The following is a 20272-nucleotide window of genomic DNA, read 5'->3' as shown; positions in this document are numbered from 1 at the left end:
TGTTTATGTGTGTGTGTGTGTGTGTGCGTGCTTGTGTGTTTGCCTGCGTATATGTGTTTGTGCATGTGCATGAATGCGTGCATATGTCTACTGTGTGAGTATGTGTCATACGTATGATTACTGTGAATGTATGTGTGTGCGTGTGTATCTGTTTATGCACATGTGTGCAGTGCACATGGAGTGGGTTAACATGACCCCTGGAGGCAAACATACTCATTCTCAAGATATTCACAGAAAACTGTGTCTGCCCTACCCTCCTTTCGGGGGGTCCAGTACAATGGGGGGATATGCTATCCATGTGGGGTTACATGCCCACCAAGTTTCGCGTACCCCGGTCTTTCAGTGTCCCGGGAATCCTTGTTGGTACGGTCACTAAATGTACACATAAATAATTTTATTGTAAGGCCCCCCATGAACGAAAGTTCACAAAACTTGGCATGCATTCGGAGGGTGTCATAATGATCCTACACTTTCAATTTCGTGCAGTTTTGACCATGTCAGCCAGAGATATTGTGATGAAAACACCAAATTCTTTGCTTTCTAATTTTTAACTAGGTGGCGCTATACATGAAATAAGTGGTAATGGGATGGGTTGACATGCCCCCTTAAGACCAACATACAAAAAAAAGGTGGACCTCCTAGGCCCTACGGTTCTCGAGATATTCACAGAAAACTGTCTCCGGCCACCTACAGGCCAGTTGGTGTATAGTAACATAAATTAATTTATTGTGTGGCCCCCCATGAACGGAATTCCACGAAACTTGGCGTGCATTCAGAGGGTGTCATAATGATCCTACACTTCCAATTTCGTGCAGTTTTGACTATGTTAGGTCACAGATACCTGCGATTACAACACCTCATTTTTACTTTTTTGTGTTTAACTAGGTGGCGCTATACATGAAATGGAATGGGTTGACATGGCCCCTTGAGATCAACATACAAAAAAAAATGGTCCTCCTAAACCTTACGGTTCTTGAGATATTCACAGAAAACTGTGTCTGCCCTACCCTCCTTTCGGGAGGTGCAGTCCAGCGGGGGGGCTACAGATCAAAACGAAAAACGATGGTTCCATGCTATCCATATGGGGTTACATGCCCACCAAGTTTTGTCTACCCCGGTCTTTCAGTGTCCCGGGAATCCTTGACGGAAATTTGGACATGCGTCGCTGCGCGGCGGTCATAATAAAGAGGGCATAGAATAAAGTAATCAAGTGTAAGTGGGCATAGGATAGTGTAATCAATGATGATGGTCTGGAATAGGCCTGTCATTTACTTGAGATAAGAAACATTTCTGCAATTTCTCAGCCATTCTCTATCTGCTTGATCAGACTTGGTGATAGTCATGCTCATGTCACAACTTTGATAAGAGTATATTTGTGCACTGATCAAATTGTTTCCAGTTTTAAAGGAGTTATCCTTTCACAGCAACACAGCAACTTTTTGTTGTCCCCAGAGTTAGATAAGATAATTATTAAAACTAGCCTATAGTTAAAAGGGAGCTTTAGTCTAACTAGTGTAACCCCCTTCCAGTGAATTACACTAAGCTAGGCTAACAGTGTCAATTTGGGTTATTGCTCACACAGAGAAGAGAAGGATATGTATCCTCTTATCTTTTGGGGTTGATGGAAAATAAGCATAATTCCCAAAAAGTTGACCTGTTTCTTTAACCAAATTAAGCACAGATTTTTACATTCAATTCACACATACATCTTAGTTATTAGTTCTTGGTTAGTTCTTAGTTAGTCAGACTAATAATTTTCATAGGGCTGTATAAAGTCAGTTCTAAATTCAAATGTAAATGATAATAATGTCTTAATGTCTATTATACATGTGATCATTATCAGAACATGTGTATGTTGTTCACATTATTTAAATCATTGTTTGGCTCTGGAGAAAGAAGTCACAGTCAGGTCATTGTGCCTGTTCTTCAGCAATACATTTTCTTGACAGTTATATGCATTGTAAACAGAAACACTGAATTCAAACCACTTGACCAGAACACCAGTTATTCATTTCACAAAATACTTTTTCATTCAGCAGACCTATAGCCTTAGACTTCCAGTCGTTTTCTTTGCTCTGTAGTAAACATAACATAAGGCAATTGTGACTCGAATACAGTCAAGTATTTCTGAGAGGTCCCATAAGGACCTTTTGGGTCTTCAGTCCCCTTCTCAGGTCTTCTGTCCCCTTCTCATGAAGTAGTGCTGTATCTCTGCAGGGGTGCAAGAGTGACCCCAGCGTTTTTCTTCTCACTCTCGGCACTGTAGAGGCCCCTCTCCTGGATGTAGCGGAGCACGGGATCCGGCAGCAGGTAGCGGACGCTCTGCCCGCGCCGCAGAGCCCGACGCACATGCGTGGCCGAGATGTCGTTGGTTACCCACTCGCGTGTAACAAAGATGTTTTTGCGGTTCTCCCATAGCACGTCTGACTGCTGGATGAAGCGATCTGCGTCGCTGTCGCCCCTCGTGATGCAGACGATGCCGTAGCGGCTCACGATCTCCGCAATGTCTTCAGGTTTCCAGAGGTTGGGGACGCCAAAGGATTCCAGCACGTCTGCCCCACACAGCAGCTTCAGCTGGGGCATGTCTGAGGACAAAACAGCAAATACATTTCCATTTAAAGTGAACTGTTGGTCTTGCACAGTGCCTATAAAAAGTATTCACCCACCTTGGATATTTCCCCTTTTACTGCTTTTATAAATGGAATATTGATCAATTTAAATTGGTCTTTTTTTTTACAATAATTAACAAAAAATCCCTCTTTAATGTTAAAGTGAAAGCAAATTTCTACAACCCCAAATCAGAAAAAGTTAAAATGGAAATAAAAAACAGAATGTGATGATAAACAAATCCCGTAAACCCATATTTAGCTGCAAGGACATAGACAACATATCAAATGTTGAAAATGAAACAAATGGAAAATATATGTTCATTTTACATTTGATGCCAGCAACATCAAATGATGACAGCAACAATATATATTTACCACTGTGCTGCTTCACCTTTTGACAAATGCTTCACATTTGACAACATTTTGTAAATGAACTGAGGATACCAATTGCTAGAGTTTTGAGAATGAATTGTTATCCCATTCCTGCATGGTATAGGATTTCAGCTGCTTAACAGTATGGGGTGTTTTTCATTCCATAACGCACCAAATTTGAAAGGTCTAGACTTTAGGCAGGCCATTTTAGCACCTTTATCCCCTTTCTCTATGGAGAAATACTGTTTAAATATGTTCAGAATTGATTTTGCCAATGTTTTATTAAAATATTCAAGGTCTTCCCTGAAAAAGACATTGCATAGATGGTAGTATATGTTGCTCAAAAACTGTATACATCATTCAGAATTGATTGTGCCATGCCAGATGTGCAAGATGCCCATGCTGTAGGCACTAATGCACCTCCACACCGTCATAGATTCTGAGTTTTGAACTGAGCACTATAACAAGTTGGATAAGTTGAAAATGGCCTGAGTGCAGTGAATGTGTAGTATAGTAATATAAAGACACCTGTGTCTGAAAGGTCCAGTTACTGGTCAATCAGTCAATCAATCAATCTCCTGGCTATAATTCCACCATGAAGGCAAAAGAACACTCCAAACAACTCAGCGAAAAGGTTATTGAAAAGTGAGGGGACGGATACAAAAATACAAAATAAAATTCGAATCACTGAACATCCCCTGGAAGAAATTTAAGGAATGTAAGGAATATGGCAAATGTGCAAATCTACCTAGAGCAGGCCATCACCACAAATGGATTGACCATTCAAGAAGAAAAGTGATGGGGGGAGGCCACCAAGGCACCCTTCAGGTTTCAGAAGAAATACTTGTTAGTAAAACCTGCTGTTAGAACTAAACATGGTGAAGCAGCTTTTAGTTGCTTTACAGTTAAGCTCTGGAACCAACTTTCAGATGACATCTAAGTTGCCCCAACTGTAGCCAATTTCAAATCTAGACTTAAAGGAATTATCCGGAGTAAAATGCACTTTAGATCGATTTACGGATGATTGGGGGTACATACGTTGAGTTGACATCAAAATCATGTCATTCGGATGTGTTTTGAGAAAGTTCGATTGTACCGTTTTCAGTCACACAACTCGTAGCCTGGAAGTGAGCAGGGCATTTCAATTTCGCCGCTACAAAACGCTATTTTATACCTCTTCTACAGTTCCAAACAACATAACACTTATGTGGTAGTGAGTAGAGGGTCCCTAAAGCCAAACCGAAGTATCCCGAGGTCTTTATGTGGTCTAATAGAGAGTCCAGAATGAATTTCATCAAGCCAGTACCTTTCCGGAAATGTTGCCATCTTTGCTGTAGGAGTCTTATTGCTGGGTGTGTTGTAACACGCTCTGGAAATTCACAATTTCGTCGCCGTTTAAAAAAAAAAAAACATAGTCCAGTATTTCTTTCGAAATTGAAATGAAGTTGTATGGACTGGACTATGTTTTTTTTATTTTTTAAAGGCGACGAAATTGTGAACACATAAAGACCTCGGGATACTTCGGTTTGGCTTTAGGGACACTCTACTCACTACCACGTAAGTGTTATGTTGTTTGGAACTGTAGAAGAGGTATAAAAATAGCGTTTTGTAGCGGCAAAATTGAAATGCCCTGCTCACTTCCAGGCTACGAGTTGTGTGACTGAAAACGGTACAATCGAACTTTCTCAAAACACATCCGAATGACATGATTTTGATGTCAACTCAACGTATGTACCCCCAATCATCCGTAAATCGATCTAAAGTGCATTTTACTCCGGATAATTCCTTTAAGACCAAACTTTTCTCAGATGCTTTCTGCTAACTGGTGAAATGCTCATTGCCCATTTCACAGAGCACTCTTCAGGTGAGTACTATTGTTCCTTGTAGTACTATTGCGGTCCTTAATAGATTTTGTGAAGTACAACCCCAAAACAGAAAAAGTTGGGATGTTGTGTAAAATGTGAATAAAAACAGAATGTAATAATCTGCAACTTTCTTAAACTCATATTTCGTTGCAAAAAGGACACAGACAACATAGACAATATATCAAATGTTGAAAATGACAAATTTGAATTTGAATTTGAATTTGAAATTTCGAATTTGATACCAGCAACATGTTTCAAAAAAAGTTGGGACAGGGCTAACAAAATGCTAGAAAAGTTGTGTAATGATAAAGAAAACAAAATGAGGAATATTTCACAACTAATTAAGGTAACTGGCAACACGATTGGATATGAAAAAGAGCATCCCAGAGAGGCAGGGTCCCTTAGAAGTAAAGATGTAGGGGTATTCTTCACTCTGTGTAAACCTGTGTGCACAAATGATGAAACAATGTATTTTTAATGTTTCTTAAGATGCAATTGTGAAGTTTTTGGGGAGTTCATCATCTACAGGACATAATATTATTAAAACATTCAGAGAATCCAGAGAAATCTTAGCAAACAAGGGAAAGAGCTGAAAAACAAATTGAATGGCCATGGTCTTTTGGACCTCAGATGGTACTGCATCAACACCAAGTATCCAACCTATCCAACTTGTTTTAGTGTTTAGTTCAAAACCCAACATCTATGATGGTGTGGAGGAGCATTAGTGCCTACAGCATGGTCATCTTGCACATTTGGCAAAGCACAATCAATTCTGAATGATGTATACAGGTTTTGAGCAACATATACTCCCATCCAGGCAATGTATTTTCCAGGGAAGACCTTGAATATTTCAGGAAAACAATGCCAAAATTAATTCTGCACATATTGAAATAGTATTTCTCCACAGAGGAAGAGTCCAGGGGCTAAAACGGCCTGTCTGCAGTCCAGATTTGTCAAATTAGGTGCATAATGGAATGATGCTGTTGAGCAACTGAAATCCTATATCGTGACGGCGGGGAGTAATGGGACAACATTTCACTCTTAAAACTCTAGTAACTGGTCTCCTCAGTTCCTAAACATTTAAAATATTTTGTTAATTAAGGAGTTGAAGCAGCACAGTGGTAAACATGCTCCTGTCCCAACTTTTTTTGAAACATGTTGCTGGCATCAAATTCAAAATTAACATATATTTTCCATGAAATAGTCCAAATTTTCATTTTCAACTTTTGATATATTGTCTATGTCCTTTTTGCTGATAAATATTGGTTTACGAGACTTGTATATTATCACATTCTGTTTTTATTTGCATTTTACACAATGTCCCAACTTTTTCTGTTTTGGGGTTGTAGTTACCCTGTCATTCGACACAGAATAGACAGAACGGGCATAGTCACTAATGTAATGACTATCTTGGGTGTTACCGCTCTACCAGGCTTCTCTGAAGCACTTTTCAGCTGTTAACTACTTTACTTGGGTGTTAACTACTACACTATTGGAATTATTGGGCCCTATCTGTCAGGCATTTTGGCCCTGAAAGGAAACGTGTGTGCGCACAGGGCTACTTCAGGAATAATTAAGAGTGCTGCTGTTCAATGGGTGTTTGACTAGTATAGGATCATTATCACGGAGATACCGATTTTTAATCTGGGAAAGTCTTTTAGCTGAAATTTTAATTGATTCTGACCCATGAGTTATGTGTATTTGTGTCACATCTGTGCTGCTTTGTGATTGTCTGTTAAAGGCAATCTTTGTAAAATGTCTGAGTCCCTACCTGAACTGGTATTTGGCATAGTCCGAAATTCTGCGGTTTGTGGATTATCATTATCCAATTCACAGAGCACTCTTTGAGGTGAGTACTATTGTTCCTTGTAGTACTATTGCTGTCCATAGCTGGGCAACGGGGGATTCTGTGAAGTAGTTGCCTTGTCATTCTAAACAGAATTGACAGAACAGGCATAGTCTGAGAGTATAATGGGTCGTTCTTTATGGCTCGGGCGTTACAGCTCTACTGAACCTCTGAGTGTTAACTATTATAATATACAAGGTGGGACTATCGTAGGGGACTACATTTTTGTCCCTGAAAGGAAATATATGTGTGCGCGGACAGTTCAGGGTTACTTCAAGAATCTCCATAGAGTCCTGCTGTTCACTGGGTGTTTTGACTAGGATCACGATCACTGAGTTAAGTTGTTGGCTGACAAGAACACTATAAAGCACACAGGTTAAGTTGTTGCTGGTGTTCCAGTAATTCGTTGTTTTGCACTCTGTCTTTTAATCATTGTATGTTGTTTTTAAACTATTGGTTTTATGTTTTTATGTAGTATTACCTTGTGTGCTTTATGTTTTTTTTTTATTCTTTACTTTTTAAACTATTCTTTCACTATTGTCCTTCTATGCTTTTATTTGCTATTACTGTGTGCTTTTGTAAAGTATATTTATGTAAAGCACACTGAATGACCTCTGTGTATGAAATGCGCTACATAACTTGACTTGACTTGACTATGATAACTCTGAAGGAGTTTAAGCTTCAGCAGCTGAGATGTGAGAAACTATACATTCAACAACTTTTGTCTGAGTTCTTCATCAAGCTCTATGGGTGAGTGGCAAAGCTGTTATACAATCTCAACTAAGTTTCGCCCAAAGACATGTGGGAGACTCCAAGGTCAAATGGAAGACTGAGCTTTTTGGCCATCAGACTAGATGCTACGTCACCAAAAACGCACTATCCCTAATTTGAAGCATGGTGATGGTAGCATCATGCTGTGGGGATACTTCTCAACAGCAGGGCCTGGAAGACTTGTAAAGGTAAAAGTAAAATGAATTCAGCAAAATATATGGAAATCTGATTCAGTCTGCAACAGAACTACGAGATGTGGGAAGATTTACTGTCCAGCAAGACAATGAGCCGAAGCATACAATGAAAACTACACAGAAATGGTTTAAAGACAACAAGGTGAATGTTCTGAGTGGCTGAGTGGCCGAGTCAAAGTCCAGACCTCAATCCTATAGAACATCTGTGGCTGTACTTAAAAAGGGTTATTCACACCCAATCCCCTTCCAACCTGAGAGAGCTTGAGCAGTTTTGCAAAGAAAAATGGAGTAAAATTGCAGTATCCAGATATGCAAGCCTAACTGAGACCTATCTACACAGGCTCCATGCTTTAATTGTGGCCAAAGGTGCATCTGCTAAATAATTGAAGGGGTGAATATTTATGCAATCGCTTATTTTGCATTACATATTTTTAATTAATTAACATTACTTTGTAGAAATCTGCGTTCACTTTGACATTAAAGAGGGGATTTTTGTAAATTATGGTAAAAAAGGGCAAAATTCCATTTATAAAAGCTGTAAAAGGGAAAATATCCAAGGGGGGTGATTACTTTTTATAGCCACTGTATGTATCTTGCTATGGTTATATCACCGTTTGGCTAAATCATATATGGTGCAGGATGGATTTATGGACGACGGCCCCTCATTCCTTATTTAAACCCCTCTTACTAAATACAATATGTTTTCATTTAAGGTCACAATATGCTTCTTGTAAGTGAACGTTATGCAATACAATGTAGCAATGTAGCAAACACACTCCCTGTACCCATTGTAAGGTCATTAGGACAATGCATTGTCAGTGCCCTAATTTCACATAGCACCAGACAGGTTACACATGGGGTAATAAACACTTGGTCCAGAATGTTGTCACTATGCACTGTATTGGAGGAATTTCACCTGTCAAATGTTGAGTTATTGACTGGCTTAATGCCTGCACAGAGACAAAGCAAAGCAAATGTGCCACTAAACCCCTGGGCTGTCTTCCCAGAGGGCTGTTCTGCTCTCCACCTGTGCGGCATTATCCATTCACCATAAGTGGAATGCTTTTACATAAACAACTTATGCAAGCAATAGTAATTATGACAGCGGGGCTTGATCACCTTTTCTTGTTGAACAACCAGAGGAGCCCTGAACCATACACTCAGGTTCCTCTAGTCGTTTTCTTTTAAAAGACTTCACCGTGTCCACCTCATCATCGTTCTGCAGCGTAGTTAACAACTCCGAATGGTGATGCCTGGAAGAATCCAAAAGCGACACAGCATCAGATAGATGATGTGGCTCTTTGTGTCACCTAATTACACAAATTTGCATCACTTCTTCATCACATAGAATTACAGATAAGATTTATAAGCACACTGAGGTAAAATGACTACAAATTGCTCTGTGGTCCAGGACAGTGCACAGTGAAAAAGTAAGAAAAGTTTACAGGCATTTTTTGCCAGGATTGTGCATGCTTTGTAGGTAGATCACTAGTTCTAGACTAAAACTTGTTCCCGCTCCTTTTGGCTAAACACAGTTTGTACAAATGATCCATGAATAGTACTTCTATCACTTTTGCAGACAACAATGGCAACAATTGGCAACAACAGTGTGTAAAAATGAATTTCTTTGAGTTACAGAGTTCTTTCTATGTGTTGTTCACGATAACAGTATCGGCTGCAGACATGTTCAAGTGCTCACAAAAACAATGGGTGATCTCTTGGCACCACACACCCACTGAATAATAACAGTGCCCAAAGCCAGCAGGTGTTGCTGGCATACAATCACAGAGCAACAGTTTTTGTGCATTGAAACACCATCTCACAAGTCACATCTGCTAAAAAGAAAGCCTTACCTCACAACTTTCGCCGTCTCCACCCACTCAGATTGCTGGCTCTCCCAGTCGTTGACACGGATCCAGCCCGAGCTCTCTGTGGCCAGCCGGGCCATCTGCACCCTGTGATGGGCCTCAATCAGACCCTTCTTCTTGTACGCATCCCCAACTGGAGAAATTAAGCCTTGCACGACTTTGTACTTGCCTAAGATGGGAGCAAACCAAAGAAGCACAGGTCTATGAATTGTTTAGATCTATGATCTTGCATGTGAATATACTGCAGTAGTGGCAGCTTTTAGTTAACCTGACTTTCGCCAGATGAATTTTGTTCCGCCTAGCTCCACTCACATCCATCTGGGATCGCTTCCGTTGGGAGTGATTTCGGCACCAGATTTTATGGTAGATCCAATCAGGACGCAGGGCGGGAGTTTTATAGATGTGACGTAGCGGAGAAGCGACTGTGAGACTGTTTTGATTCAGACAACGCATTGAGGAAGCAAGCGTCACGGGTTGGCTTCGATGTGAGTGGTTGAAGTAGCACATCAATAAAGATGACGGACAAGTGGCTTATCCAATCATATGCAAGGATTTTTGATAAGGCCCAGCCTTCTGAAACACCTCTCCAATGGAGCGATCCCAGATGGACGAGTGGAGCTAGGCGAAGCGAAATTCATCTGGCGAGAGTCAAGTTAGCTTTTAGTAGTGGCAAGGCAATTGCGTCCTTTCTCTTGTGACAGTCAATTGATTTATAGTCCCGTTCAAAAACATACATAGCGAATGTAATGAAATCATTCTAAGGTATCAAAGACATAGTGTAAATACCTGTGTCCTCAAGGTGGTCCCGAGCCAGCTCAAACATTCTCAAGTGCATATTGGTAATGGGGTTGAATGAACCACAAGCCAGCAGGACAACTTTGATTCTCTCCATTGGCTCCATCGTGCAGATTTAGGCACTAGGAAGACCTAAACAACCACACAAAAAGCTCATCCTGACATTTTTCAATGCATGCACACAATAAAACTCTTTAATTATTACACAATCCCTGACACACCCCGGACTTTAGCCCCTGAATTTTCTGATTGGTTGACAATTGTGGAACAAACGTAACCTGTCGACAGTTTTGAGCGCGCACACAGATGAAGTTGAGCGAGCGAGCCATAGCAAGCGGAGGAACAGTTTATGTGAGCACATACAGTGAAACTGAAAGAAAAGGGGCTGATGTTGCACATACATATTAATATTAGCAAACAGGCAAAGACATTTGTGGAGCACAACATAGATTCCTGTTTGCTCAACTACATGTTTTTTTATACCACAGCAGTTTCAGGGTGAAATCTTATCATGATCACCACCAGGGCGCACTGTAGAGCTAAAACTAAAGGTCCCCATGAAAGGAAAAAAGAAACAAGACACTTCTCCAAAGTGTAGGCTTCAGTAACTACAGGATACCATGTCAAGAACTTCACTAAATGATTCGACGTAAACCTTAGCGTTTCTAGCAACTTGTAGCTGAGGCCAAGGCATTTTAGTAATCGAGGATATTTGGTTACACTGGTCGTTTCATAGACAGTAAAAGTCTAGAGTGATTTAGCGCCAGGTTCTTCACAAACGTGCGGTGTAGCGTCAGGAGAATTGCGGCGCTTTTCCAGCCGCACCCCGACCCAGTCACGAACGGCTCTGCTCACTGGGAGCCGGGGGGCCCGACTACTCCAGACTAACCGAAGCACTTATGAGGCGCATGGGTATCAGGGAGGTGTTCTGACGAGGCGTTCAGTCACAAGCCCGCTATGGTAGCTTTGCGCCAGCGGCTCCTCAGTCAAGCGCACGAACCAAATGTCTGAACCTGTTCCTCTTGCACATTGCAACCGGGTAGCAGCTAGGGTAAAACTAACCTGTCTCGCGGCGGTCAAGCACAGTTGGCAGTAGGTTGTTCAACAACGAATCCCAAAAAGTAACATCCTCTTACTTTGGGACACTCACTTTTTGAAGAATAATTTGGGACACTAAACTCCACGTATATCTATAAGATTATTGTATTTCAGGGGAAAGGGATAAACCAGGTAAATCGTTTTATTTGCAAAGCACGACTCACCGTGGTACACCATTTGTACTCTTCCTCAATGCAATAAAGATTATTCTTATTGGATACACTCTGCTGTATAGATCAATCGGATTGGTTTTCACGTTTAAAACTTCCATACGTTCTCAAAGTCATGTGTGCATGACTGTCGCTACAACCCTTCAAAACGTCATTGACCGGAATTCTTCCAGCCTATCCGTACTATTTGTGGTCAGTGCAAAGCTAGCATTTTCATTTCACAACGAAACAACAGTCTAACAAAAAGGTCTGGAGGTAAGTGCATTGTTATCAGTGACATGTCTTATATGATTGTGTTTTTCCACGTTTGATACAAGTTCCACGTTTGATACAATTTGACATGAACTAAGCCCTATGAATTTAAAAAGCTATCTTTCACTTTCTGAACTCAGTCTGGCAAAGCTAGGTATTTAGCTAGTTAGCTAACTAGCTAGATCAACTGGTTAAGGATGTATCCTGGAAGAAGCTAGTAACAACACTGAGTTCAGACATCGGTTCGTTCAACTTCCCACTCCCAGAAGCAAAGATAACGTTGTGATTGTATATTTATCTATGTGTACATTATTTAAAATACTGTAAGCTCCCCAGCTTCCTCATCAACCCCATTGCAATGCATGTGTCCTTCAAAATCTGTTTACTTAGAAACATGTGACTTGACAGTAAATTGGACTAACATTATTCTAGCAGTGTTATCATAACTGTCATTCATGTAGACGTAATGTTGGTGGTATTTGGCCTACTTCTCTTTCCCAAAATGATCCTGTGCGAACTAGCCAGCAAGTAAACTAAAGCAATGAAGGAAGCTGTTTAGGATGGACATATCACCGTGTCTCATCAGTTGTCCACTACGTGTGTGTAGGTGCAAGCATAACAAAAATGGCCTCTCGTGGGAAATCAGAAACCAGTAAACTGAAGCAGAACATGGAGGAACAGCTGGATCGGTTAATGCAACAGCTTCAGGATCTGGAGGAATGCAGGTTAACTTCTTTAGTCAACTAGATGATGTCCAGCTGCATGCCAATAAATTAATGTAATAGTATTATACAAATTTAACACTGTATTTTCATTCACCAGAGAAGATCTTGATGACACAGAATATGAGGAAACCAAGAGTGAAACGCTGGAACAGCTAAATGAGTTTAACGAGTCACTGATGAAGCTCATGTCTGGAAACATGACCTTAGTTGATGAGCTTGGGGGAATGCAACTGGTAAGTGTCAAATACTACAATGTACTGTAAATATCCATATTGAAGAAGAGTTATCACAGACTGATCGAGGGTACATATCCTTGGTTTACCAGGCAATACAAGCTGCCATCAGCCAGGCATTCAAGACTCCTGAAGTGATCAGACTCTTTGCAAAGAAGCAGCCCGGGCAACTGAGGACAAGGCTGGCTGAGGTAGGATGAAACAGATGTTTTACCACCATGTTTTACCCATGTAGACAAATTACAAACTAATACACTACAGGCCTACTAACTATATGAGTTTGTGTCCCTCATAGATGGACCGTGATGTGATTGTGGGAAAGCTTTCACGGGATGTCTACACACAGCAGAAAGTTGAGATCCTCTCAGCCTTGAGGAAACTGGGGGAGAAGGTGACTACGTTTATCATAGTCACTGATGTTGCGATGCACACAGCAGAGTTGCTATACTATACCTGCCAGAAGTTTCAACTGCTATTAGTTACACACTCTTGGATACATTTTCTCTGTCTCTCTCAAAGCTCACTGCAGAGGATGAGACTTTCCTAGCAACCAATGCCAGCGCCACACTCAGCCAGTTTGAAAAGGTCACTGCCAACCTGGGTAAGTCTGGAGCTCTTTGTGGTATCCATATCGAGACTGAGACTGTTGATTTGTAAGCAAAGGTCATCATGTACATGACTCAGATATTAGGAGTTTACATTATTTTTGCGATTCCAAGTATATCCAGGAATATAGCTACATCCCTGTCTGTCAATGAGCACGTTTTTATGCCGGGAATAAACCGTTTTAAATCAGTTTATTGCCAAAATTCATGTCAATATTCCGTTTAACCTGTTTACATGCAAGTATAATGTCACGTTTTGAACATATTCCTGTTAAATAGCAATCAACATTATTTTGAATAAGTCAGCGACGCAGACCACAAATAGGCTCCCAACGTCATGACGTAAATCTCCGCTGGTGGAATTCCCTCTTTTGGCTGAATAACACAGCGTCTTCAGGGTCTTCCACCTGTATTTCACTTGTTCAGATGTATGTCGATAGCCAGCCGGATTAAGTTTTTTACAAATCCTTTTAAAAACGTCGCTATTACGACATTTTCTCCCGTCGATGAACTCCATGACATTTGCATGATTGCAAGACACAAGTTTGTCTCCTCGTCTTTCCGAAAGTGTGCGCGTTGTTTCGCCATGATTAGGAAAGTGCGAGAGAGGCAATTGGTTCATTTTATCCTAATTCTGTGCGAATTGAACATGCGCAGGCCTACAAAACTCTTCCTTCTGGGAGCATATTCCGTTTAAGGTGTTTTCATGACCCAATATTCTGTTTAAAACAGGCATATGCTAGGGTGTGCAAATGGTTTATTAGTAAACCGAATATGGCCTTTTTCGGTTTATTTCAATCAGAATAACGTGTTTACAAGACACGCAAATTCGGTTTATTCCCAATAAACTTGATTCGAAACCGTTTATTGGCTGCATGGAACCACGCTCATAGACCTATTTTGTCTGGTAGGGAATGCCTAAGCTGTTCATCCCCATTGACTGTGATTGAAACAGTCTATATGATTTGTCTACCATTTCTTATCATTCTGTTACTGATGATTCTCTCCTAGGATCTGAAGACAAGATAATGGCATTGGCAAGTTCTGGTGTGGAGAAAACCAAGACATAACTACTTCACTTGTTAGGAATTCTAGTGATTTTGTTTGTTTGTTTTTGTACAGATTATACGTTTTTTTATTATTATTTTTTTTTAAGGCAGTGACTGTTGAACCCAAGTCTGGTTAGAACAAGTTTGGGGTTTATATTTGACCAAGCTAGCTAAATAAGATGACAAACAATTTGCTTGGCCATGTGCTTGTGAAACACAGTTTTTAAGTCAACCAGCTTAGGATGAAATAACTACGATCAAGTAACCTAATTGTGATGTACTTTAAATTGTTGCTGACTAACTGTCAAATATATTTACCCCTTTCTCTACCTAAATTTTGTTAGGTAAACATTTCGTTGTCATTTCCAGGTATGTGGTCCAACAGTACTGCCCAGTCCATTTTGAAAAGGATAACAATTCCTGCCTATTTTATATTGAATGTGAAGTGCCATCAAACCATATAGTATATTCACCAGCTTTATTGCTGGTCTAGATGATAAACCATGATGATATTGAGTTTGTATATCTAATTCTTACAGTCTTTTTGATGCATGCAAAGACATGATTGTATATTAGATTCCTGTAGGTACAACAATGAAAGTTTACATTGCTGCTTAAAGGTATGCCTTAGGCATACAGATGCAAGAGTAGCACACACAAATAGCACTTTGTATGTGTTCTTTTTTCATCATCTTTTTTTTTTGAAATCATGAAAAGGCATTGCATTTAATTACTTGTCCAAGAAGGTCTATGATTTGAGTAGGATCAATGAGTGACCACATTCTGAAACATTGTACTTGATAATCTGCTATGCTGCATTTCATGCACAGACATGTGCAACATCCTTTTATATTATTGTTTGTGATATGAGACGGTGACATTTTACTTGGTTACCGAAGTTTTATGGGAGTCATATTTATACACTTTCAAAACATCAATATATTTGTTTGGTGATTTTTGTTCTCACTATTTGTAACATTAGTGCATTAAATGGACTATAAATTAATTAGTTAGCTGTACAAATCTAGGATAGCAACTAGAAAACAATCCGGTAATTCCCAAAAATGAATAGGGAAAGGACGAGAGAGGTCATGACTTTGAACTAGGATATTGCATTCCTTGGGTTATCAGCTAGAGAGGGCCATAGAGGTCAAAGGGATAGTTTTATCAACGAAGATTGTGCACTGTGAGCAAAGCCCTAAATGCCATTTTCCTAATGTGTAGAAGACATCTTTTGCTGCAGTTTTTTTTTTCTTATTGCAGTTGTTCCCATTTCCAACACCTGGGGGCACTATAGCTCTTTACAACAACATAAATTAGATTTGCACAATGGATATTTAGACATACATGGACATACAGTATCATTTGTTGTACTGTTTTATTAGCTACTTACCAGAAACGTAACAAAATAATTGAAATATTGAGAGACTGTTGCCCCGCCCCTCCCTCCATTCTGGTATACTGCCATTTTTGTACATCTTCAGTTTATCAGTGAATGTACCAATCCATGCCTATCCTAACAGTGTTGCCAACATGTATGTTGCAGTTATAACAACCACAGTAGGTTAAGTACTAAATTCCTGGACTGTACCATAGAAAGAAACATTTTGCAAGCTTTGCAAGAGCATTTTTAGGGAAAAGACATGACGCTGAGTCAGAGACCACTTTGTATCCCATCTCGACTTCCTTTATTTTTGTTCATGAGCAAGCATAAACTTCACCATCATTTGCCTTTGAATGGTAGAAGAGTGAGTGCAGCCCTGACAAGCACAAAGGGAGCATCCAACAATTCTAAAAACATCCATTCTTTGTGCCTTCTGTTTTAAGAGCAAAATAAAATGAAAAGAAAAAGGTAGGCAGATGACACTGGAGCAGGTGTATGCCTGCGAATCAGACAGTCTGAGAATCAGTAGGATATTTATTCCTCTGCCAACTCTCCCAAGCCCAGTGTCCAATGTGTAATACACACAAAATGTAATAGCTGGGCTGTTCATGCTAAGACAATGCTTTGTTTAACATCTCTCCCGTCAAACTTTAGTCTCATCTGGGGCTTCTCCTGCAGGGTAATGGATGTTCCATTACATCCCATAATGACACATGTCCGTGGTGACCAATAGGGCCACCAATAGGAGAAGACAACTGCCTCCAACACCCAGCAAAAAAGGCTATAGAAAGGATTAAGCAGAAATACAACCCAATGGAACTTTTTGCATACAAAGTCAAATCTGGACTTGAAATGGAATGGTTGATGTGTTGATCCTGTGGTTACCAAAGCAACCTCAACTGGATTTAGAATGACTTCACAAGGAAAGAAAAATAGTGATACCAACTAATTTTGTGTGTGTTTGTGTCTGTGAAAGACTATTACAAGAATATTGTGTGAGTTTTGTAGAGAACTGGTTATTTTTGCTGCTTCCAGTAAATGTCATGCTGCCCTCTACATACTGTTTTTGTCAGGAAATCAGGCAATACACTTCAAAATGGCCTTTCACTATACACAGATCGGTAAATTCATACCCACATGATGCTGCCTAGAGCATCTCAATAATGTACAGCTTTTTAAAAGTGGATTTCCTTAAACATGACTGAGTACAATATCTATCGATGATAACAATATGGACCTACTTTCTCTACACAACGTGAACACAATACAACTATTTAGGACAATTAAAACTTTCACTTTTTGATTAAACTAGCAGTTGACCCCCAGTATCCCCAAATTACAACAAAAAAATGAATGAATAAAATCACTCCCCCTTAATTTGTAACAACTCTAGCATTAAATAATTACAAAACAAGGTAAAAACAAAATCACCAGGACTATGACGTGGATTGTGATTTTTTTTCCTGTCTTTTTTTTGTCTTTATTAGTTGTGTTAATACGCTGTGATAGGCAAAAGGCACTCCCAACTTCACCAGCTTATATCTGGACCTCTATTTGGCCCTATTCTGTATCGAGGGAAGGGTAGTTGCTTATCCAAAGCAAAAGTAAAATAAGAATGAAACAGAAATGAATTCAACCCACTGGTCTTCAGAATGCTCAGAACTATAAGATCCTAACACTGCTGGGCACGGATGACCATTACAACACTTGGTTGCTTGCTTCAAGATGGAGTGTTTTCAGATCATCTTCAGCCCAGTTACAGCATACCTTCAACATTCCTTTTTAAAAAATCAACTATCGAACCATAGATTATACTGAGCTTTTCCACATTCTTCAACATCTGTGTGTTGCTTCAATTATCTGTTTAGTTCTCCCCATAAATACAATTTCATCTATGCATAATTTTGTGTAGGGTAAACCTTTATTTGTCCAGTTTTTATGGGGTAATGAGACAATCACTTTTCAACGGAAGTACAGTAGCATAAGATCAACACTAGACACATCTTCCCAATTGGTTGTATAAATGTCTTACACTTAGCAGAAGGGAAACAAGTTCAGCAAATGTAAACAAACATAACATGACTACAGTACAATTGCGTGAAGAATAAAGCAATGTGGTCAACTGCAAAAAAAAATATTTCAATATTTCAATTTTTACAATTAAAAATAGTAACACCTGATCAATTTTCACAATTTCACAAGAGTACAGTCCCATTGCCAAAAGCCTACAAGCTTCAAAGGTAAGCCAGTATTCCTGAACAGAATGTGACTACCTATTACTATGATGACAGTGATAAACCAATGAAAAATTAATCAAGTGTTACATTTTTATCAAGGTTAATCTACCCATTAATCTTTTTTTTTTGCAGTGTAGCCAACAGACAACGTCTAATAGCAATTTTCAGCTGTCATTCAAGAAGCAACAGTGTGCTTGTTCCTGGACTGGGTTCTTGTAAAGCTCAAATTCTTGAAACCCCTCTTCTTCGATCGGTCTATAAAATCTGTTTGGTAAGACGACAACATGGCAGAACGACCATTGTCGCTGAGGGCACCTATGAGGAAAATTCTAGGCTTGGTTCCAGTAGTCAAATGTTAGGTGACAGGATGAGTTGATCCCATCACCTCTAAAGATTGCACATCTGCAGGTGTGACTACTCTGTACCGCATGTAACTCGTACGCAAGTTTAGCACCTCAACGTGGTTACTGAGATTGGGCCCATCATGAGGCTATAACAGGAGTGGAAAAACATCAAAGCTTAGCGACAGAGCATGTTTCCTAAGCCTGGCAAAGATTTAGCAAAATGATAACCAACAGACTGATCAAGTCTGAGGCCCTCATCTTAAAAACAAAGACAAAATGAGTGACACTTTGCCCTAGAAACCTCACTGATGTTTTTGTTTTTGTCATGGGTTTCTCTCTTCGAAGAAAATGTCTCACAGAAGCATGAAGGAAGAGTTTTGCCAATTTTTTTTTTAAAACATGCTAAAAGCATTTGAGACACAAACAATCTACAGCAGGTTACTGCGTCATTATAATATATACTGTACTTGGAACCCGTGGTTCAGGCCATCACTACACACACAAACTAATTACATGGTCTCGTTTGTATTTACAAAATATCAAAAAAGCAACTTCATCCTCTACACATGACTCGGCAAATTTATTTTCTCATGCACTGAAAAGAGAGGAAAATGAAAGGAGAGCAAACGTAACTATGGCAAATTCCATGTTCAAAGCATTTATCACTTGCTTCTCCTGTTCTCACCCTCACAAGCGCACAAGAAAGAAAGAAAGAGATAGAAGGTAAGAGAGAGAGAAAGAAAAACAAAGCAAGGAGTCCAAGCCTCTCTCTTGCATTTCTGTGGCAAACAAATTAGTAATGCAGTAAATGTGCAAGAAATATACATCAAATCATTCTCCGGTTTAAAAGACTTTACATGTGTAAGGAATAAAATAAAAAAGGTGCAAGGTTGTGTCCTCACATAGCTCAGAACAATGCAAAAAAATCTATACCAAGCTTCCCTGGGATTTAAAAAAAAGAACAACTCATAAATATAAATAAAAAAATCCTTTCCTTTGAAAACTATACTACACTTCGGACCACCACTAAAAGATGACAACAGGGAAGCCTTGGCTGGGTGGAAATGAAGCTGAATCTGCCACATCTGTAACAACAGACACCAGATATATAGAGATTTATATATATATTCATATATACTTGTTTTGCTTTTAAGTTTTTTTGATTCAATAATCATGGCTCCTTAGGAAGGGTGGAGAGGTGGGTTAGGAATGCGCAGGAGGGACAATGGGTCCCCACTGACTGACGGGTGAGAGGGTGGGGTTGGTTTTGGTGGTGGTGGTGTTGGTGAGAGTGTGTGCAGGAGTATTTGTGGAGGTGTGTGTGTGTGTGTGCGCGCGCCAGTGTGTGCGTGTGAGCTCAGTAGGTAAGTGTGGAGTCATCCCACTCCAGCTGCTGCTGTCTGCTGGCCCCCTGCTGGTCCTCCTGCTCGGCGCCCTCCTCGTCCTCGCTGCTCTCCGACTCGGCGCTGGTGATGTCGTCCTCCTCCTCGCCATCCTCACTCTCCTCCTCCTCTTCCTCCTCCTCCTCACTGCTGTGCTGGTCCTCATATGTCTGAGAGAGACGGAGTGAAAGAGAGAGAGAAATTAGTGTTCCAACAGGAGATCAAATCATGAATTGGTTTTAAAATGGGGGGGGTGGTGAGTTCTTTCTCCTGTCACGGTCGAGGAGCAGCTTGTTTAGTGGGGTAAGAGCTCAGCTGTTGGGGTAAGAGCTCAGCCACTCTGCTGCAGTGTTTAAATAGGCATTAGATGCAGCAACGCTAAACCAACAGCCATCCATAAATACACAACTAATCCTCTTGTCCTGCTGCCTCAATAGCACAGTGCGTGTGTGTGTGTGTGTATGTCCGTGTGT

At 40.1% G+C, this 20272-nt stretch overlaps 3 protein-coding genes across 8 annotated transcripts in view; 1 reads left to right on the top strand and 2 right to left on the bottom strand.

The window, feature by feature from the left end:
- Positions 1 to 1644: 1644 nt before the first annotated feature.
- Positions 1645 to 11628, bottom strand: nmnat1 (nicotinamide nucleotide adenylyltransferase 1). Of its 2 annotated transcripts, none has more exons than XM_076276251.1 (5): positions 11583 to 11628; positions 10312 to 10452; positions 9511 to 9694; positions 8777 to 8910; positions 1645 to 2585 (listed from the first exon to the last, which is right to left on the bottom strand). In XM_076276251.1, the coding sequence occupies exons 2-5, from the start codon at positions 10424 to 10426 to the stop codon at positions 2191 to 2193; spliced, it is 828 nt and encodes a 275-aa protein (XP_076132366.1). In that variant the 5' UTR covers positions 10427 to 10452; positions 11583 to 11628; the 3' UTR covers positions 1645 to 2190. The 2 variants fall into 2 exon arrangements, with proteins under 2 accessions (XP_076132366.1, XP_076132367.1); XM_076276252.1 differs by lacking the exon at positions 11583 to 11628 and adding an exon at positions 11383 to 11576.
- A 69-nt stretch (positions 11629 to 11697) lies between these two features.
- On the top strand, positions 11698 to 15390 carry lzic (leucine zipper and CTNNBIP1 domain containing). Of its 2 annotated transcripts, none has more exons than XM_076276254.1 (7): positions 11698 to 11835; positions 12448 to 12565; positions 12663 to 12798; positions 12891 to 12989; positions 13094 to 13189; positions 13318 to 13399; positions 14415 to 15390. In XM_076276254.1, exons 2-7 carry the CDS (start codon positions 12465 to 12467, stop codon positions 14471 to 14473), a joined length of 573 nt encoding a protein of 190 aa, XP_076132369.1. In that variant the 5' UTR covers positions 11698 to 11835; positions 12448 to 12464; the 3' UTR covers positions 14474 to 15390. The 2 variants fall into 2 exon arrangements, with proteins under 2 accessions (XP_076132369.1, XP_076132368.1); XM_076276253.1 differs by having other exon boundaries at positions 11698 to 11843.
- A 723-nt stretch (positions 15391 to 16113) lies between these two features.
- Positions 16114 to 20272, bottom strand: part of clstn1 (calsyntenin 1) — a 33222-nt gene continuing 29063 nt past the window's right edge. For all 4 annotated transcript variants that reach the window (XM_076276249.1, XM_076276247.1, XM_076276250.1 and 1 more), the window contains one exon: positions 16114 to 19969. In XM_076276249.1, the coding sequence (XP_076132364.1) occupies positions 19775 to 19969 (195 nt within the window). In that variant the 3' untranslated portion in view covers positions 16114 to 19774. The remainder of the gene's footprint in view (positions 19970 to 20272) is intronic.

The sequence above is a fragment of the Alosa pseudoharengus genome, unplaced genomic scaffold, assembly GCF_046254945.1.
Source record: "Alosa pseudoharengus isolate Yale_2024_CS ecotype anadromous, Long Island Sound unplaced genomic scaffold, YU_APseudo_1.1 YU_APseudo_1.1_scf_9, whole genome shotgun sequence".
In the NCBI taxonomy this organism is placed as follows: Eukaryota; Metazoa; Chordata; class Actinopteri; order Clupeiformes; family Clupeidae; genus Alosa; species Alosa pseudoharengus.
The sequence above is the reverse complement of the archived record's forward strand: the minus strand, read 5'-3'. Positions and strand labels throughout refer to the sequence as shown.

Coding starts and splice junctions, on each gene's coding strand:
- lzic (XM_076276254.1), top strand. CDS start 12,465: ATGGCCTCTCGTGGGAAATCAGAAACCAGTAAACTGAAGCAGAACATG. Junction 12,990..13,093: donor TGAGGACAAGGCTGGCTGAG/GTAGGATGAAAC, acceptor TGTCCCTCATAG/ATGGACCGTGATGTGATTGT. Junction 13,190..13,317: donor TGAGGAAACTGGGGGAGAAG/GTGACTACGTTT, acceptor TCTCTCTCAAAG/CTCACTGCAGAGGATGAGAC.
- nmnat1 (XM_076276251.1), bottom strand. CDS start 10,426: ATGGAGCCAATGGAGAGAATCAAAGTTGTCCTGCTGGCTTGTGGTTCA. Junction 9,695..10,311: donor GGACCACCTTGAGGACACAG/GTATTTACACTA, acceptor CTCCCATCTTAG/GCAAGTACAAAGTCGTGCAA. Junction 8,911..9,510: donor GAGACGGCGAAAGTTGTGAG/GTAAGGCTTTCT, acceptor GGATTCTTCCAG/GCATCACCATTCGGAGTTGT.